The sequence below is a fragment of the Colletotrichum fructicola genome (assembly GCF_000319635.2).
Source record: "Colletotrichum fructicola Nara gc5 chromosome Unknown KSG_Nara_v1_contig05, whole genome shotgun sequence".
NCBI classification, from domain to species: domain Eukaryota; kingdom Fungi; phylum Ascomycota; class Sordariomycetes; order Glomerellales; family Glomerellaceae; genus Colletotrichum; species Colletotrichum fructicola.
Window position 1 is genome coordinate 1,796,233 of NW_027094055.1, and position 13,292 is coordinate 1,809,524.

The following is a 13,292-nucleotide window of genomic DNA, read 5'->3' on the forward strand; positions in this document are numbered from 1 at the left end:
TTTGTCGAGTAAATCGTAGAAAAGAATGCATGTAACGTCGTTGCGTAGTAGTAAAAAAGAACCGATGCCACCATAAAACCTCTGATAAAGCAAAAGCATCCTCCCTTCCAACTGACCCCCCCTTCCCAACTTTGAAACAGTGTAAAAATGCAGACAAATTTCCTTGACGAACGCCTCCCGCGGGAATCAAAAACTTGGGCTTTGGTTGGTGCAACGGAACATGAAAAGTTATTACAGGTTAAGAATTGTTTGTGTGAGTTTGTTGTTTAACAGTTTGTTGGTTGGTTGGTTGGTGCGGTCAAAGGCACCCCGGGGGCCCCCAACTCCCCCCATGTCATGTCGTTGCAAGGATGGGGAGGAAGCACGCAGCGTGGCGTGCCAGGCGCAGCAGCCCTGTCTCGCAGGAGGTAGCGAGGTTGAACGGCCGTAATTTTGCTGCCATCCCGCGTCTTGGCAGGTCCCCTCTCGTCTTTCTCGGCCGCAGCGCAACCCCCCCCCGGGGCCTGCGTGTCTCACAGCCGCGCCAGGCGCACTCGACCTCAGTTCTTGCTGCTGGAGCTGGAGCTGGAGCTGCCGCTGCTGGCGCTGGCGGTCTTGACGCGCTTGCGGCTCTTGCTCTGCAGGCACATCTCGTCGTAGAGCTTGGCGGCCTTCTCGTTGTACGGCGTCCTGCTGGACTTGCCCTGCTTGTGGAGGAGCAGGTGCGAGACGAAGTTGTCGCGGCGCTCCTTGAACACATGGTTGCAATTTGTTGCGGGGCATGTGTAGAGCTCGACCTCCTTCTCGTGTGTTCTGGTGAGGTTGTTAGTTGGCTGTGTTCTGAAGGTCTCATGTGATGATGAACTCACGCCTTGAAGTGACGCTTGAGATGCTCTTTGCGCTTAAAGGTCTTGGTGCAGTCGGGGTAGGTGCACCGTTCCCTCCTGGGCGCAACGTGGCGCACCTTCACCGAGCCGCAGTCGAGGACGGAGCCGTCCTGATTGACCTGGATGGAGCGCAGCTGCCTCAGCGCCTCCATGTCGTTCTGGTTCTTCTGCAGGGCCAGGGTCTTGCGCTGGACCTCGGCGAAGATCTGGCGGCGGGAGCCGTGGCTGTGGGCACTGCGGTACGCGGAGGCGGCGACGCTGGTGGGGGAGGAGCGGAGGGGTGACGGGGAGTGGGTGGTCTCGCGCTTGACGGCGCCCATGGCCTGGAGGGGGGAGGTGGAGGGCGTGGCATCGCTGCCGAACATCATGATGGGGCTCTCGCTGCTGCAGCTCCAGATGCTCTGGTGGACGTTGCTCGGCGTCGAGCTGGTGAGCTGGCGGTGCGGCGTGGGCATCACGAAGGGGGAGGAGTGGAGGTCTTGCGCGAGGGAGTACTGCGGCTCCTGGTGGTGGTGCTGCTGATGGTTGTGGTGGTGCGGCGAGGACATGCCCGGTACGCAGTGGGAGTTGAGCGTGACGTGGAGCATGGTGTTGTAGTCGAGATGGTCCATGCTGCCGTAGCCGGCGCTCTGCCTCCTCGACGGCGTGAGGGGGATGGCGGACTGCGCATACTGCATGGGCATGCCCATCTCGACCTTGGGGAAGTAGCTCTTGTCTGGTGTTGAGGCATGGTCGAAGCTGAAGGAGCTGTGGGCGGAGAAGGAGGAGTCGAAGTCGATGGTGGACTGCGATGATGAGCTCTGGTCGTGAGGTGTAGAGCGGCCGGAGCGGGGGGTGAAGGGCCCGTTGGGATCGTAGACGGACGAGGCGGCGGAGAAGCTTGGTGTTGTAGTGCCGACGGACATGGCACCGTCGAAGCCGAAGCTGGCCTCGGTGTGGAAGGAGTCCATGATACCATCCATGGAGTGGTCCTGCTCGTGCTGCCACATTTGCGACATCATTGTGCCTGTGATGTTGTAGAGTATGTGGTTGCTGGGCGGTTGTTGTTATTGAGCTCCGTTTGTGAAATTCGGTCGAGGGCGTGGTCGACTGAAGAGGGAGCGAGTTGGCGGGTGGAATAGATGATGAAGAATGATGGGATTATAGAAACGTTCCACAGACGAGCGGCTCGACCAAAGTTATATCGTGGAACGGAGGGCGACGGAGATGAAGATGACGCCCCTAAAGAGTGATGGGCAGGGCAATCCTCACAGAATGGGGAAATAGTGTCATCAATACACACCAGGCTTTAGAGACAGTGAGCCCCAGATAGGAATGTATCGAGGTCTGAGTACGTGATAGTGGGGATGGGAGGTGTGGAGTGTGAATTAAGGGCAGCAGCAGCAGCAGCAGTAGCAGAGGCGTCGGCGGCAGCGCGGGAGGGGGGCGTGTAGACAGGAACGAAGATTAGGTGCAGGAAGAGGGAGGCAAAAGAGGCTCCCCAAGTCATATGGAGGGGGATCCACCGATCTAATGGGCGCAGATGGACGAGGGCCCAGAGCCTTAGCAGCGTGCGAGTGTTTCTTGAGCGGGATGGTCCAGTTCGGCCTGTCTGTTTCGTCGTCCCTGAGAAACAATGAGACGATCGCCCGGTCCATGAACGCGACCCAGTACATATATGTGTCAGTTTGAGAGGATAGGCTGAACCAGCACCAGGTACGGTGCCCTGGACGTTGGACGGGCTTTTTAGCTGGTGATCCAACACTCGGGCCAGCTTTGTTAGTCTTCTTCTCTTGTCCAGAAAACATGGCTATGCAGAGGAACATGGGCAGCGATCAAGAGGCGAGAGAGAAAGTCAGAGAGACTCCGAATTAGGAGCCGACATGGGGACACAGCCAGGTCCCAAGTTTGGATGCTGGGAAAGGCTGGTGGTCCTTGTGTGGTGTACTGTATCCATTCGTCAAGGGCCCCCAAGCGGCCAGGCCAACCCGGTCTACTCTATCTTGGTTTGCATTTTGGGTGAGCAAACCCCTGGTCTGGGGGAGTAAGAGTGATCGAGTCGACATTGAGCCAGAGCAGGGGAGGGGGTTCGAACCCACGGCCGAGGGACTGCCAGGCAACTGGAGATTTTCTCACGGCCGCCCCCAGGGGAGAGGAGGTGAAAGAAGAAAGAGGACCTGCATGAACCGCTTTGGCTTGCACCTTGCTCGTGGATTTTGGGTTGGTGAAGGGTGAGGGTGATGGGCGACAGGGGTCTGAACAATCCACTTCCTTGCGCTCGTCTTCTCCATCTCTCTTCCATCTCCAGATTTGGACGCCCGAACAGGCGAGACAGGCAGTAGACTCCTACTGGTGAGCACCCAACGAGCAGCAGGGAGGCAGGATGGCCCCATCGTCATATGTGAGAGTGAGAAGGGGGCACGAGAAACGCGTGCTCATAGTTCAGAACTACGTAGTGGATGACAGGTCGCGGTAAAACAGACGTGTAGCGGGACAGACCAGCCAACTGCAGTGGCAGTGGTGGTGGTGGTGGTGGTGTGGTCGGAGACATTGGGCTTGACAGGCCAAAGGGGACCAGACGGCATGACAGCCGAGCGAGCGAGTGAGCGGGTGGGGAGACACATACACACACACAGACGATAGAGAGAGAGAGAGAGAAAGGCGCCCGGGGATACGTACCGGGGCTCTTGCTGCCGTGCGTGCGTGTGTCTCGTCTGCCGCAGCGTCTGTCTCTGTCCTCTCTGCGTGTAAGAGTGCAGCTTGAATGTGTGTAACCTTGCGGAATGGAGACACGCCATGCCTGGAATGGAGGATTGATAACTTGATACGTACGGCGCTCAATGGGCCGACAGAGTCTTGTGCCAGCTGTGCTGTTGGTGTGAGACACGGGCACAGGCCGCGGTGCAAGCTTCGACACTTAGGCAGGCACAATCTGCCAGTGTGTGTGTGCCTCTTTTCTTTCCAGTTGCCTTCATTACCCAACGCGCGGATGAAATGTATGATGCATATGAGACACAGTGCAAAATGTGAGAAATGACGATGGCCGTGAAGAGCTCGCCAAAAGCCTGGCAAGGGAAAAGCAAGAATCAGCAGGCCGGCGCTGGCACCCCGGTCGCCAGCTCTCCGCTAGCCAGGGAATAAGAGCCCACACAGTGAGAATGAGCGGCGAGCCAGCGACTGACGTAAGTTAGGTATGCACATCTCGCTTGGATGGCATAGCCAAGTGGCTAATCCTCTCATCATAAAAAAGAGGCGCTGAGACAGGACGATGCAAACGAGAGATGTGCAAAAAGCAAATGTTGAGCAGTTCTGAGGAGACGGACTCGAAGCCAGAGGGGACTAGAACTGCGGGAAGACTGAACGAGTAAGAGCGTCCGGAATGTGTGAGCAGGCCAAGAGCCATTGGCAGTCATACAGAGGGAAGGGAGGGGGAGGGGAATCAGGAGAGACGGATTGATAGTGTGGACTGTAGTGAGAGTTGAAAATGACAGAGAGGCTGAGGAAAGCCCAGGGACTTGAGTCAGGGCCAACCGTTACAACGCTCGTCCGAGTGAGTCTAGAGCGTTGCGTTGGGTTGGGTGAAGGAGCGGAAACTTTGTTGCGTGATTGAAAGAAAGAGTAGAAAGAGAGTGAGAATTCAATTGGGGGGAGGATTAAACGGCCAAACGGGCAAAACTGCAAGCGGACGAAACCCACACACCATCCAATTGGTAGGATCTGCGAATGATGCTTGCTGCTCATCACTCAATCTCATTGGCCTCGAACCCATGTGCAGCTTAGGCTTAGGTCATCGGGTCGCCCATTCAGAGCCTCGACAATGCGAGAGAACTCGAGCTTGAGAGAGCAGATCCCGGCAGAGTGCGATGAACAAGGGTTGAAGGGCTCAAAAGGACGCTTGAAAGGAAAAGCGGGGACCGTTCGGGTCACCAAGTTTAGACACAGCTTCCCAGTCCCAGTCCCAGTCCCAGTCCCAGTCCCAGTCCCAGTCCCAGTCCCGGTCCTGGTCCCGATCATGAATGATCACTGACAGGGGACCAACCCACCACCACCACACCCTCTTCCGCACATCCTCCTCGACCTCTGTCCTGCTCTCTTGCTCTTGCTCTCTCTCCTTCTCCGTGTTTCTGACACAGAGAGAGCCAAGGCCAACAGCATGGTGACCACACACACCACGCCCACGGATGTTGGCCCCCGGCCGAGACTGCTGCAGGTCGGATGCAGGTCAACAACCACTTAGGACGACCCATACGTCGGCGGCCTTCGCCCTCAGCCTCCGATATGACGGGCTGCATCTCCGGGACCACTCCCAAAGACTAGACACGCAGGACACGATAACTCGTAGGAGCCAGGTCCGACACCAAGGGGCCGTGACGGTGGCTAGCGTCACTCCAAGCGTCCGCAATTCGCGTCTATCGGCGCGCTACTTGGCGCGCCCGCCTGAGGGGTCCGCCGCCAACTCTGTGCCTCTTTTCCTCTGTCGCTCTCTTTCGTCCGCTTGCTCCTCCTCGTCCTCTTGTCCCCTCCTCTCCACCACCATCACCACCCCAGGCCTGCAGTCAACTCACTCAGGCACACCAACATCCGTGCATTGCATCCAAGACTCGTCTAATCTTTCTGTATCACACCTGCAGCGTAGCATTCGGAGATTCACTTGAATCTCATCCCATGTCGATGCAGCTGTGGTTTTCCAAATAATTCTGGGCAAAATACTCAAACTGTGCAGCCTGCAGCGTCGTCATAGAGAAAGAGAGAAGGAAAGTGGCCGCTCGTTATCCACTCTTGTTCCTCGCTCCCCTGGTCGAGCTGCAGCATGTTCCCAGCCCATCCATGATCGACGACAAGCTGCCGAAGCCGAGACTCAGGCGGACAGGGGTCTACAAATCCCATCCCACTCCATCACCCCGTGAATGCATCGTCACGGCTCGCGAACAGGGCCGAGCTTCTCTCTCCCAGGCTGGAGAGAATGGCGGCATCCGGGATCCGCCCTCTCTCTAATCCATACCCTCCTCGCTCGCTTGTCGAGTGACACGGGCCCGTGGAGAAAGGGACATAATCGCTCCTAGGAAACAGACGCCATTGTGAATAACCCCAGAATAGACTTCGCTCGTCGCCGGCTGAAGGGCGGGGCCACCACGGCTTTTCCCCTACTCCTCTCCCCACTGCCCCCCCTCCTCCATCAATGGGAGCCCGGACCGGCCTTCGTGCCTGGTGCTGGCTTATGCTCCTTGACCTCTTGTCCAAGATTCCCCGGTCGAATGATAGCCGGGCCTTTCTTGGTAGATCCGATCAACGCCCGAAGTGGCATTTGACAGGACGTCCGTTTTGGGACGAACTCGCTCACGGCCTTTGTTCATCCTGCAACATCCCCGGAGAGAAATCCAACGGTCGACGATCATCGCCTCTTGCTTCATAGCCAAGGCTATGGCACTGACAGAGCTCAGCCGTTGCTCCCGCGTCCTGGCCTAGATTGTGCGGTAGCCCAGGCACATCCATCAAAAGCGTGTGTCCCTGGGACCTGAACGTTGTCCAAACCTCGAACCAAGGTGCCACCACATGCATTTCTCAAATTCATGATTCAACCCCATCGCGCCTCAATCTTAGTGCCATTTCCCGCCCTGTCCCTGGGAAAGAGGCACGTCGAACGCCGTAGCAGCAGGCGGAAAAAGCAGGCCACACACAACCTTCGGCCGTTAGGCCACCACCGAGAACTGACACAGCACTACCTCCGCGACTCCATATTACCATGAACACACTCAAAATTGAGTCTGCGGCCTCGGCTTTCGCCGCCAATGGTGCCCCCCCGGGGCCAGAAGCCAGTTCGCTCCACAGACCTCCAGGTGCCCGGGGGCGAACCGGCGCGGAAATGCTCCTTTTCTCGCGCACACCTTCCATCCATCATCATATTCTTACTTTTTCCTGTAAACTTGGCGCACACGCGAGAGGAATGCTGGGCGTCGTCCACGTCTGTTGATCCAACACCCTCAAACACGCGCGTGGGAGAGCCTCTGTCTCTTGCTTTTCCCCTCCTCTCTCTCTGCACTTCCAGGTTTTTCGTGCTTTGCCACAACGGCCACGAGGAACGCACAACTCTTGCGCGAACGACTCACTTTTGTGGTCTCACCATCCATGGTCCCGCGTAACCGCGTTCCTCGAGGTACCTGGGAGCACGCCTGTCTCTTGTCCAGACGCCTGGCCTTTTTCATGTAGTGTACCTCATTTTCTGGTCCTCTTTCTCCGCCGTACGGCTGCTAGTCCGTCTCTTCCTTCGCTCGCCTGCCGAAAGCCTTCACCGGCCATTGTTGCTAGATTTGATTCAATCAGATCTCTGTACGACCGCGCATGCGATTCAGATTCAGAACTAGAGCTCATCATCGGCTCCTCTCTCGAGGCCCCTGTGAACATCCTCCCGAAAGGGGGAACAGTAAATCGTCCGCCGTCTGTTCGCTAGCCCATGACTCCAGCATCTGTCACGCAACCCGCCAACCTGGGACGGTGGGAGGACAATGCGCACTTTCCTTTACACCACAATAAAGGATTGTGATAGCTCACATCTGTCATGTAAGCAAATGCCCGATGTCGACTGCTCGGCACTGGCACCGCTTGGACCGTAGCCTCGATTCGGCTGGGATTGTCTCTGATCGGGCCTCTGAGTGGCCCAATATTGATTGTATCCTTGCAGCAGACCAAGTCTTGCCCCCTGGCAAGATGTGTGGGTGGAAGGGCTGTTTCTGCAGAGCGCCGCCGCCGCCCCAGCTGGTCTCTTCTACCCCTGGCCCGATGATGATGATGTACTGTAGATGTCGGAGACAGCAAATAGTTCGTCCACAATTCTCCGGGTCGGGCAGATCAAGGGGCTCTCTCGATTTCCCATCTGCAGCCTTGGAGAAACTCCGCATTCTCCATGATGGGAAAGTCGCGATTGAGGGGTTTTCAGACCTACCCTCGTCAGCGGTCTCTCAGCGCCATGTTCGGTGCAACGGCCCAATAAAGTCGGATGATTTTGGGACCTCCTCCATCTTGTGGCTTGGAAGCTTGCACCGGGAATAGAAGCTCGAGATGTTGTCTTGCTGATGAAGCCACCACAAGTCCCTGAAAGAGGGGTTCAAGGGGTTCAAGGGGTTCTCATAAAGCCAGCACGGCAAGAACGACCCCTTCGCTGGTACCTGGGCTCTGGCGAACATCAGGAATGTTATCGGTCGCGTTTCTCCACTGATGGGAGGCCGTCGTTCGACTTCCGTTCATCCCGCGGACACCAGCCTGCCGCCGCGATTCTGGCACATGTCTATCGGTTCTCCACCTGTGGTCGGAGGGTCTGGTGAAGTCGTCTTGAGAAGCTAGGAGCAACTCAATTATCTCAATGGGCCGGATGCCCTTTCTTGGCGCCTGAGTCGGTCGAAAGTCGCTATATGTTCGTGTCTCCATGTCTTGCTGCCCCTTTGCACATGTTTACTCGCGAAAACTGACCCCATAAGTTCGGTCTAGCGAACCTTGGTCCGTCCTCGACGGTGGCTAGGTCGAGCGTGTCGTTCCACCCTCATTCAATATTTCTTTTGTCTGGGACTAGACGGCGCTCACGATATTCTAGAAGGGAACCAGGTTAGCACGAGAGAAGAGATCGCCGATGAAGGGCACCGCCGGCGAGGCCTGGCTGAGATGGAGAGTAAGGCTTTTTTTCTTTCTTGAATCGATGCTGCATCTTACTCGACTGCCTCCTCATTCTGAGCCATAACCTCATTGTCCATGTCGTCCAACACTTCCTGCATCTCCTCCTCCGTAGCATCCAGTCCGTCAGAGCTCATGAGCTTATTGTCCTTGTCCTCGGCTATAGTTGAGTCAGCAATCGGCGTCCTCTCTTCAGTGTCAGTGAACTTACTCTTAGCCTCCACGATGAGGTTCTCCTGAACCTCAACGTCTGTGAGGGTTGTTCCATCTCCGATGACACATCTCTTGCCCAAAATGCATCTTGTCAGCTTGCAGTTCTTGCCGACTTGGGCCCCTTCCATCAGTAGGCACTGCAAGAGCTTCGCGCCCTCGTTCAACTGACAGCCGGCGCCAATAACAGACTCCTTGATAGAGACCTTCTCCTCAACGGTGACGTTCTCGGCGATGAGACAGTCGGCCTTGGTGATGGTCGTGCGACCCTTGACTCCCTCTGGATAGGCCACCTTCTTGGCGTGAGCGAAAGGTGATGCGGCGTCAACACCTGTCTCTTCCACTGAGGGCAGCTTTGCAAGATGCAGAGAGACGTTCAGGAGAAGCTTGGAGGTGTCGACACGTCGGACCAGCGGTGCATCCGCTTGAGAAGGGTGAATGTAAGCGAGGATCGGGGGTACTGTGAGGTCGCCGTGAGTGTTTCCAGAAGCGTGGTCATTGCCGTCCGTCTTCTTGCCGTCCTCGCCACCGGGGACGGTGCGAAGCTCCTCCGGGTCGTCGTCCTGGGGTGAAGTCGTACTCTCCTGGACGGAGTCCTCATCGTCGTCCTCTTCGTCTTTGCGAAGCACCTCGTCCAGTTGCAACTTCTCGGCGAGACCAGTCTGCCAGCCAGCCTTTGCCCACCATCCGATGACATCCTCGCCAAAGTTCTCCAACCGCTCATTCTTCTCCACGAAGTCCATGACCCATCTCGGGAGGATGTAAAGGTGAGCGTCTCTGTGTGTGGTGAGCATACGTATCCTGGGATGACTTCTCATCAGGCCGTGGCGAATGGGAAGTCCCTTCTTCTCCTCGGTCAAGTCCTTCAAGGTGTCTGTGGGCATAGAGTAGACGAGGTTCGAGAGATGCGGCAGCAAAGATCCCTTTGGCGGTGCAACAGCGGAGGGCGCAGACGGCGTAACGGCGACAAAGTCGGTTTCCTCCTTCTTGACGGCAAGGGCTGTCTTTGTCTCGTACCATACTCCGAGGCCGCCACTGAAAGCACTGGAGCTGTTGCCAGAGAACTTGGGTGCGCCGAGAAGGTCGGACATGCTAGCTCCCTTGACCATCCATGCTTGCAGCAGCTTCTCACCAGCAACTTCGCAAATGAGATCGCATGGAAGAATGACAAAGTCGGACGTGACAAGCTGCTTCACCTCAGGCAAACGGAGGATCTCGGCAGTACCAGTGGTCTGGTCGAGGTCCTTGGGCGCCAGGATGTCTGGCCTAGGCAGGGGCAGTGCCGTCAAGTGAGGGTTTGTGTTCAAGGCGGTAGTGATTGCCTCCTCTGCTGAGGCGGGGCAGATGAGTGTGATATCTGGAAGAGGTCAGCCTCGTGCGGGTAGGAGCGGATGGCGGGGTAAGGCTGAGATCATGCCCAGCCAGGACAACTCACTTGTAATTCCCATGCGGTAGCAAAAGTCAATGGGATACCAGACCATGGGGCGGTTGGCAATGGGAAGCAGCGCCTTGGGGTTTTCATCTGGGTTGGAAGTAAACGTCGGGAACGAAGACCCGGGGCCGCAAAGCACCAAGGCTTGGAGCCCTGGTGAGGGCATCGACACAGCGTGGGGCATCTTGAGATGCGATGGTGGGGTGTTTGCGTCTGCTTCGAGGGGTCCTCGGAGATCCTTCCGAGCTCTGAAATGGGTACAAGAGGGATTGCCGAGTTCGCGCTAGCAATTGCAGACTCGGATGGTGTTGTTATGGGTTGTATGCGCCGTGTTTGCGACGTCAATGCCAGGGCCGACTCAGTAACTATTTTTTGATAATCGGCCGCTGGAAGGAGTCATCGACCAAAACTCCGACTGTGACTGTGAGTGGGAGGCACGGGCTCTGTGGACCCACTTTCACGTCCTGATCCGGCGCGTCATGGTGGGGAGACTGCACGTGACGAGCTTGGAGACGAAAAACGGCTCATCCTCGGCCCGGCAGGTGTCGCGCTGTCAGCTGCCCAGGACCTGTCAGCTTGTTTTGGCCCGGCAACCAATGGCAGCCAGAATCAACCTCGGGATCCCCCTGGGGCCTTAGCTCCTCGTCATCCAGTGTGTCCCCATCCATATCCCCATTCATCCATCCCATGTTGATGCGCACCCCAAGCCCAGCCACCCGAGCTCGCGAACAAGTGGGCGATTTCCAGCCCACCTCCTCGTTGCGATTTTCTGTCTTTTGACACCATCCGTTTGCCATTACGATCACGGGCGGCTCATTGAAGTATTGATCTTTGGCGATTCACCTGCGGCAACCTCCAAATCCACACCGTCTGTTCGAAGCGCCCAATTGCCGCCAGTAGCTCCCGAAAGCTCGAAATCCACTACCGATCTCTAAAGAATATACGTCAACTTGGGCCCCGCGCCCTGGTGCAATGGTCACGCCAATCTAAATGTCGTGGAACGATCAACACTCTCGGCGTCGCGGGGTATGGAGCCATTGGGTGCCGCTCGCAGTCACTGTGACTGTCGCGACCGTTGGTCTCGCAGCCTGGGTCTGGAGCCAGCGCAAGGATGAGGACGAGAATCCCGAGACCGACCACGTCAGAGACCTCGACTACGATGCCGCCGACTTTGGCGGCAATACTGCCTACGATTCCTCCAGAGGACCGAAGCCGCCATCAAGCAATGTTGGGGCCGAGACCTACGGCACTACTGGCGATGCGTCCCGGGATGCCGATGTCAGCGCAGAGACGTGGGGGGCGCGCATGTCGGGCGCTTTGAGACGCACTCCCAGCCCGCAGCAATTCTTCGAGTCCGCGGGCAAGACTGTGACGGCGGGTGTTGCTGCAGCAGGTGCTGTCGCCGGACGCGCGCTGGCAGCTATCCGCGAGGAAGATAAGAACGCCTACGCCGACCACGAGACGTGGTCTGAGGAAGCTGATGCCCGCAAGGAGCGATCCTCCGCTCCGAGGGAGCCAGGGAAGCGAAGGAGGACTGTCGCCATTGTGGTGTCTGCAGACAGCCATGGTGATGACTTTGATGACGATGGATTCCATGAGCATGCCGTAGGGGACTCCTCTGAACCAAGACCTCCTTCTTCGTTGCTGACCTTGCTTTAGTCAATCCTGTCGCATATTCCACGCTACACTGACTTCTCCAGCATTAAGCTCTTCGTCTTGATCTACGCCCCTGGTCTCAAGGAGACCGCAGGTGAACCTTCGAGTACCCGCCCGCCACCTTCGCTGAGCTCGTCCTTCTCTAACATTTCCCACCACCAAGCCCAAACTCCTGGAGACGAGCCAGCAAAGAGCCCTCTGATGAATGCCTCTGCCACAAGCCCTGCATTCAACGCTGTCTACTCCCAGGCCTTGGCTCTGGTTGAGAAGGAGACCATGGTCCTGCCCTTTACTACTGCCAATGGTCACACCCACATTTTACGCCACTTGCAGCCCGAGATCGTGTATCTCCAGGAGTCTTTGGCGGGCGAGAACGGCCAAATGGTGTCCAGCCTCCAGACTTGGCTGCGTCACGACATCGTTCTGGTTGTGGGTGCCGACAACGGGCACGGTGGTCTTGCCGACAGCGAGTCGGAAGCTGAGAAGCCAGAAGAAAAATGGTGGCAGCGTCCGGACCGGGTCGGCCGGGGCCGGGGCGTTGTGGTCGTTGATGGGATGCGGGTCCACGATGACTGGGCACGCCGCGTCCAGGGACGGGAGTAAATATTGCCTCCGCTGTACAAAAAAAGCTTCTTTGACAACGTAGTTGCCAGCCCCCACACCACGAGCTTCTATGTCGAGAGCTACGACCTTTCACGTGGAACGAAGGCCGTATGATGGGAGGCTACAAAGGGTAGGAAGGGTTTGGAAATGTGTGTTTTTATTTGGATTGGTATATACCACGATATCATGTGACGTTTATCATGAGAGCAGATAGTTATCGTAATCGACCGTTGAGGTTGCGACTCGCCGGGATTTCTCTTCTTGAGAGTGGTTGCTTCCGCATAGAAAGACCTTATGCTTATACTAAAATCAATTCCAGGTCTCTTCTTCTACTTTCCAGCGTCTGGATTGTGCCAGTCAGTTCGTCGTCTGCTTTACTTCTAGATATGGCTCTGCAGGTTCCACGTCCCCAGAAAGTCGGTTCTACCGTGCACGCACTGTGCTCTTACGGTGGGTCCGCATCCGGGGTTTTGCCTGAGGCTTTGGCCTGCCCGCGGCCTGGGGCCTGCGTCCAGCATCCAGCAGCGTCCAGTCGAGTTCCACGTCCTGTCCTCCACGCTTTGCACCCCCCGTCTCGGAGATGCGGCGGTTCCTCCTTTGGAGATAGAGCCTCTTTCGCGGAAGCCTGACTACATCCCAACCCCACACGCATCGAACCCATCAACCTGAACGAGAGTGCATCTCTTTTTGGCCTCATTTCTCAATCCTTAACTTTTATTCTTCACTTACGAGCAGGTTTTGCGACCCTTGCGACCCTCTCGCGACCCCGATTACCATTCTCCACGCCGACGTCACCCGATTTGTCCAACGCGACCACGAACCACGATCGCCCATCCATCAACCTCCGACCCCCATCCATCGCGATCGACGAACCCCATCCCAGC

The 13,292-nt window shown here is 56.9% G+C and overlaps 3 protein-coding genes across 3 annotated transcripts; 1 reads left to right on the forward strand and 2 right to left on the reverse strand.

The window, feature by feature from the left end:
• Positions 1-539: 539 nt before the first annotated feature.
• On the reverse strand, positions 540-1,867 carry brlA (C2H2 type master regulator of conidiophore development brlA; the record flags this gene model as incomplete). The annotated part of the gene is made up of 2 exons (XM_032034680.1): positions 540-792; positions 849-1,867. The coding sequence occupies 2 exons, from the start codon at positions 1,865-1,867 to the stop codon at positions 540-542; spliced, it is 1,272 nt and encodes a 423-aa protein (XP_031886442.1).
• Positions 1,868-8,426: 6,559 nt separating this feature from the next.
• Positions 8,427-10,333, reverse strand: Eif2b3 (Translation initiation factor eIF-2B subunit gamma; the record flags this gene model as incomplete). Its single annotated transcript, XM_032034681.1, has 4 exons — positions 8,427-8,493; positions 8,547-8,667; positions 8,719-10,074; positions 10,153-10,333. The coding sequence occupies 4 exons, from the start codon at positions 10,331-10,333 to the stop codon at positions 8,427-8,429; spliced, it is 1,725 nt and encodes a 574-aa protein (XP_031886443.1).
• An 806-nt stretch (positions 10,334-11,139) lies between these two features.
• CGGC5_v009185 (uncharacterized protein) lies at positions 11,140-12,522 on the forward strand (the record flags this gene model as incomplete). Its single annotated transcript, XM_032034682.1, has 4 exons — positions 11,140-11,754; positions 11,809-11,911; positions 11,969-12,404; positions 12,459-12,522. The coding sequence occupies 4 exons, from the start codon at positions 11,140-11,142 to the stop codon at positions 12,520-12,522; spliced, it is 1,218 nt and encodes a 405-aa protein (XP_031886447.1).
• Positions 12,523-13,292: the final 770 nt, after the last annotated feature.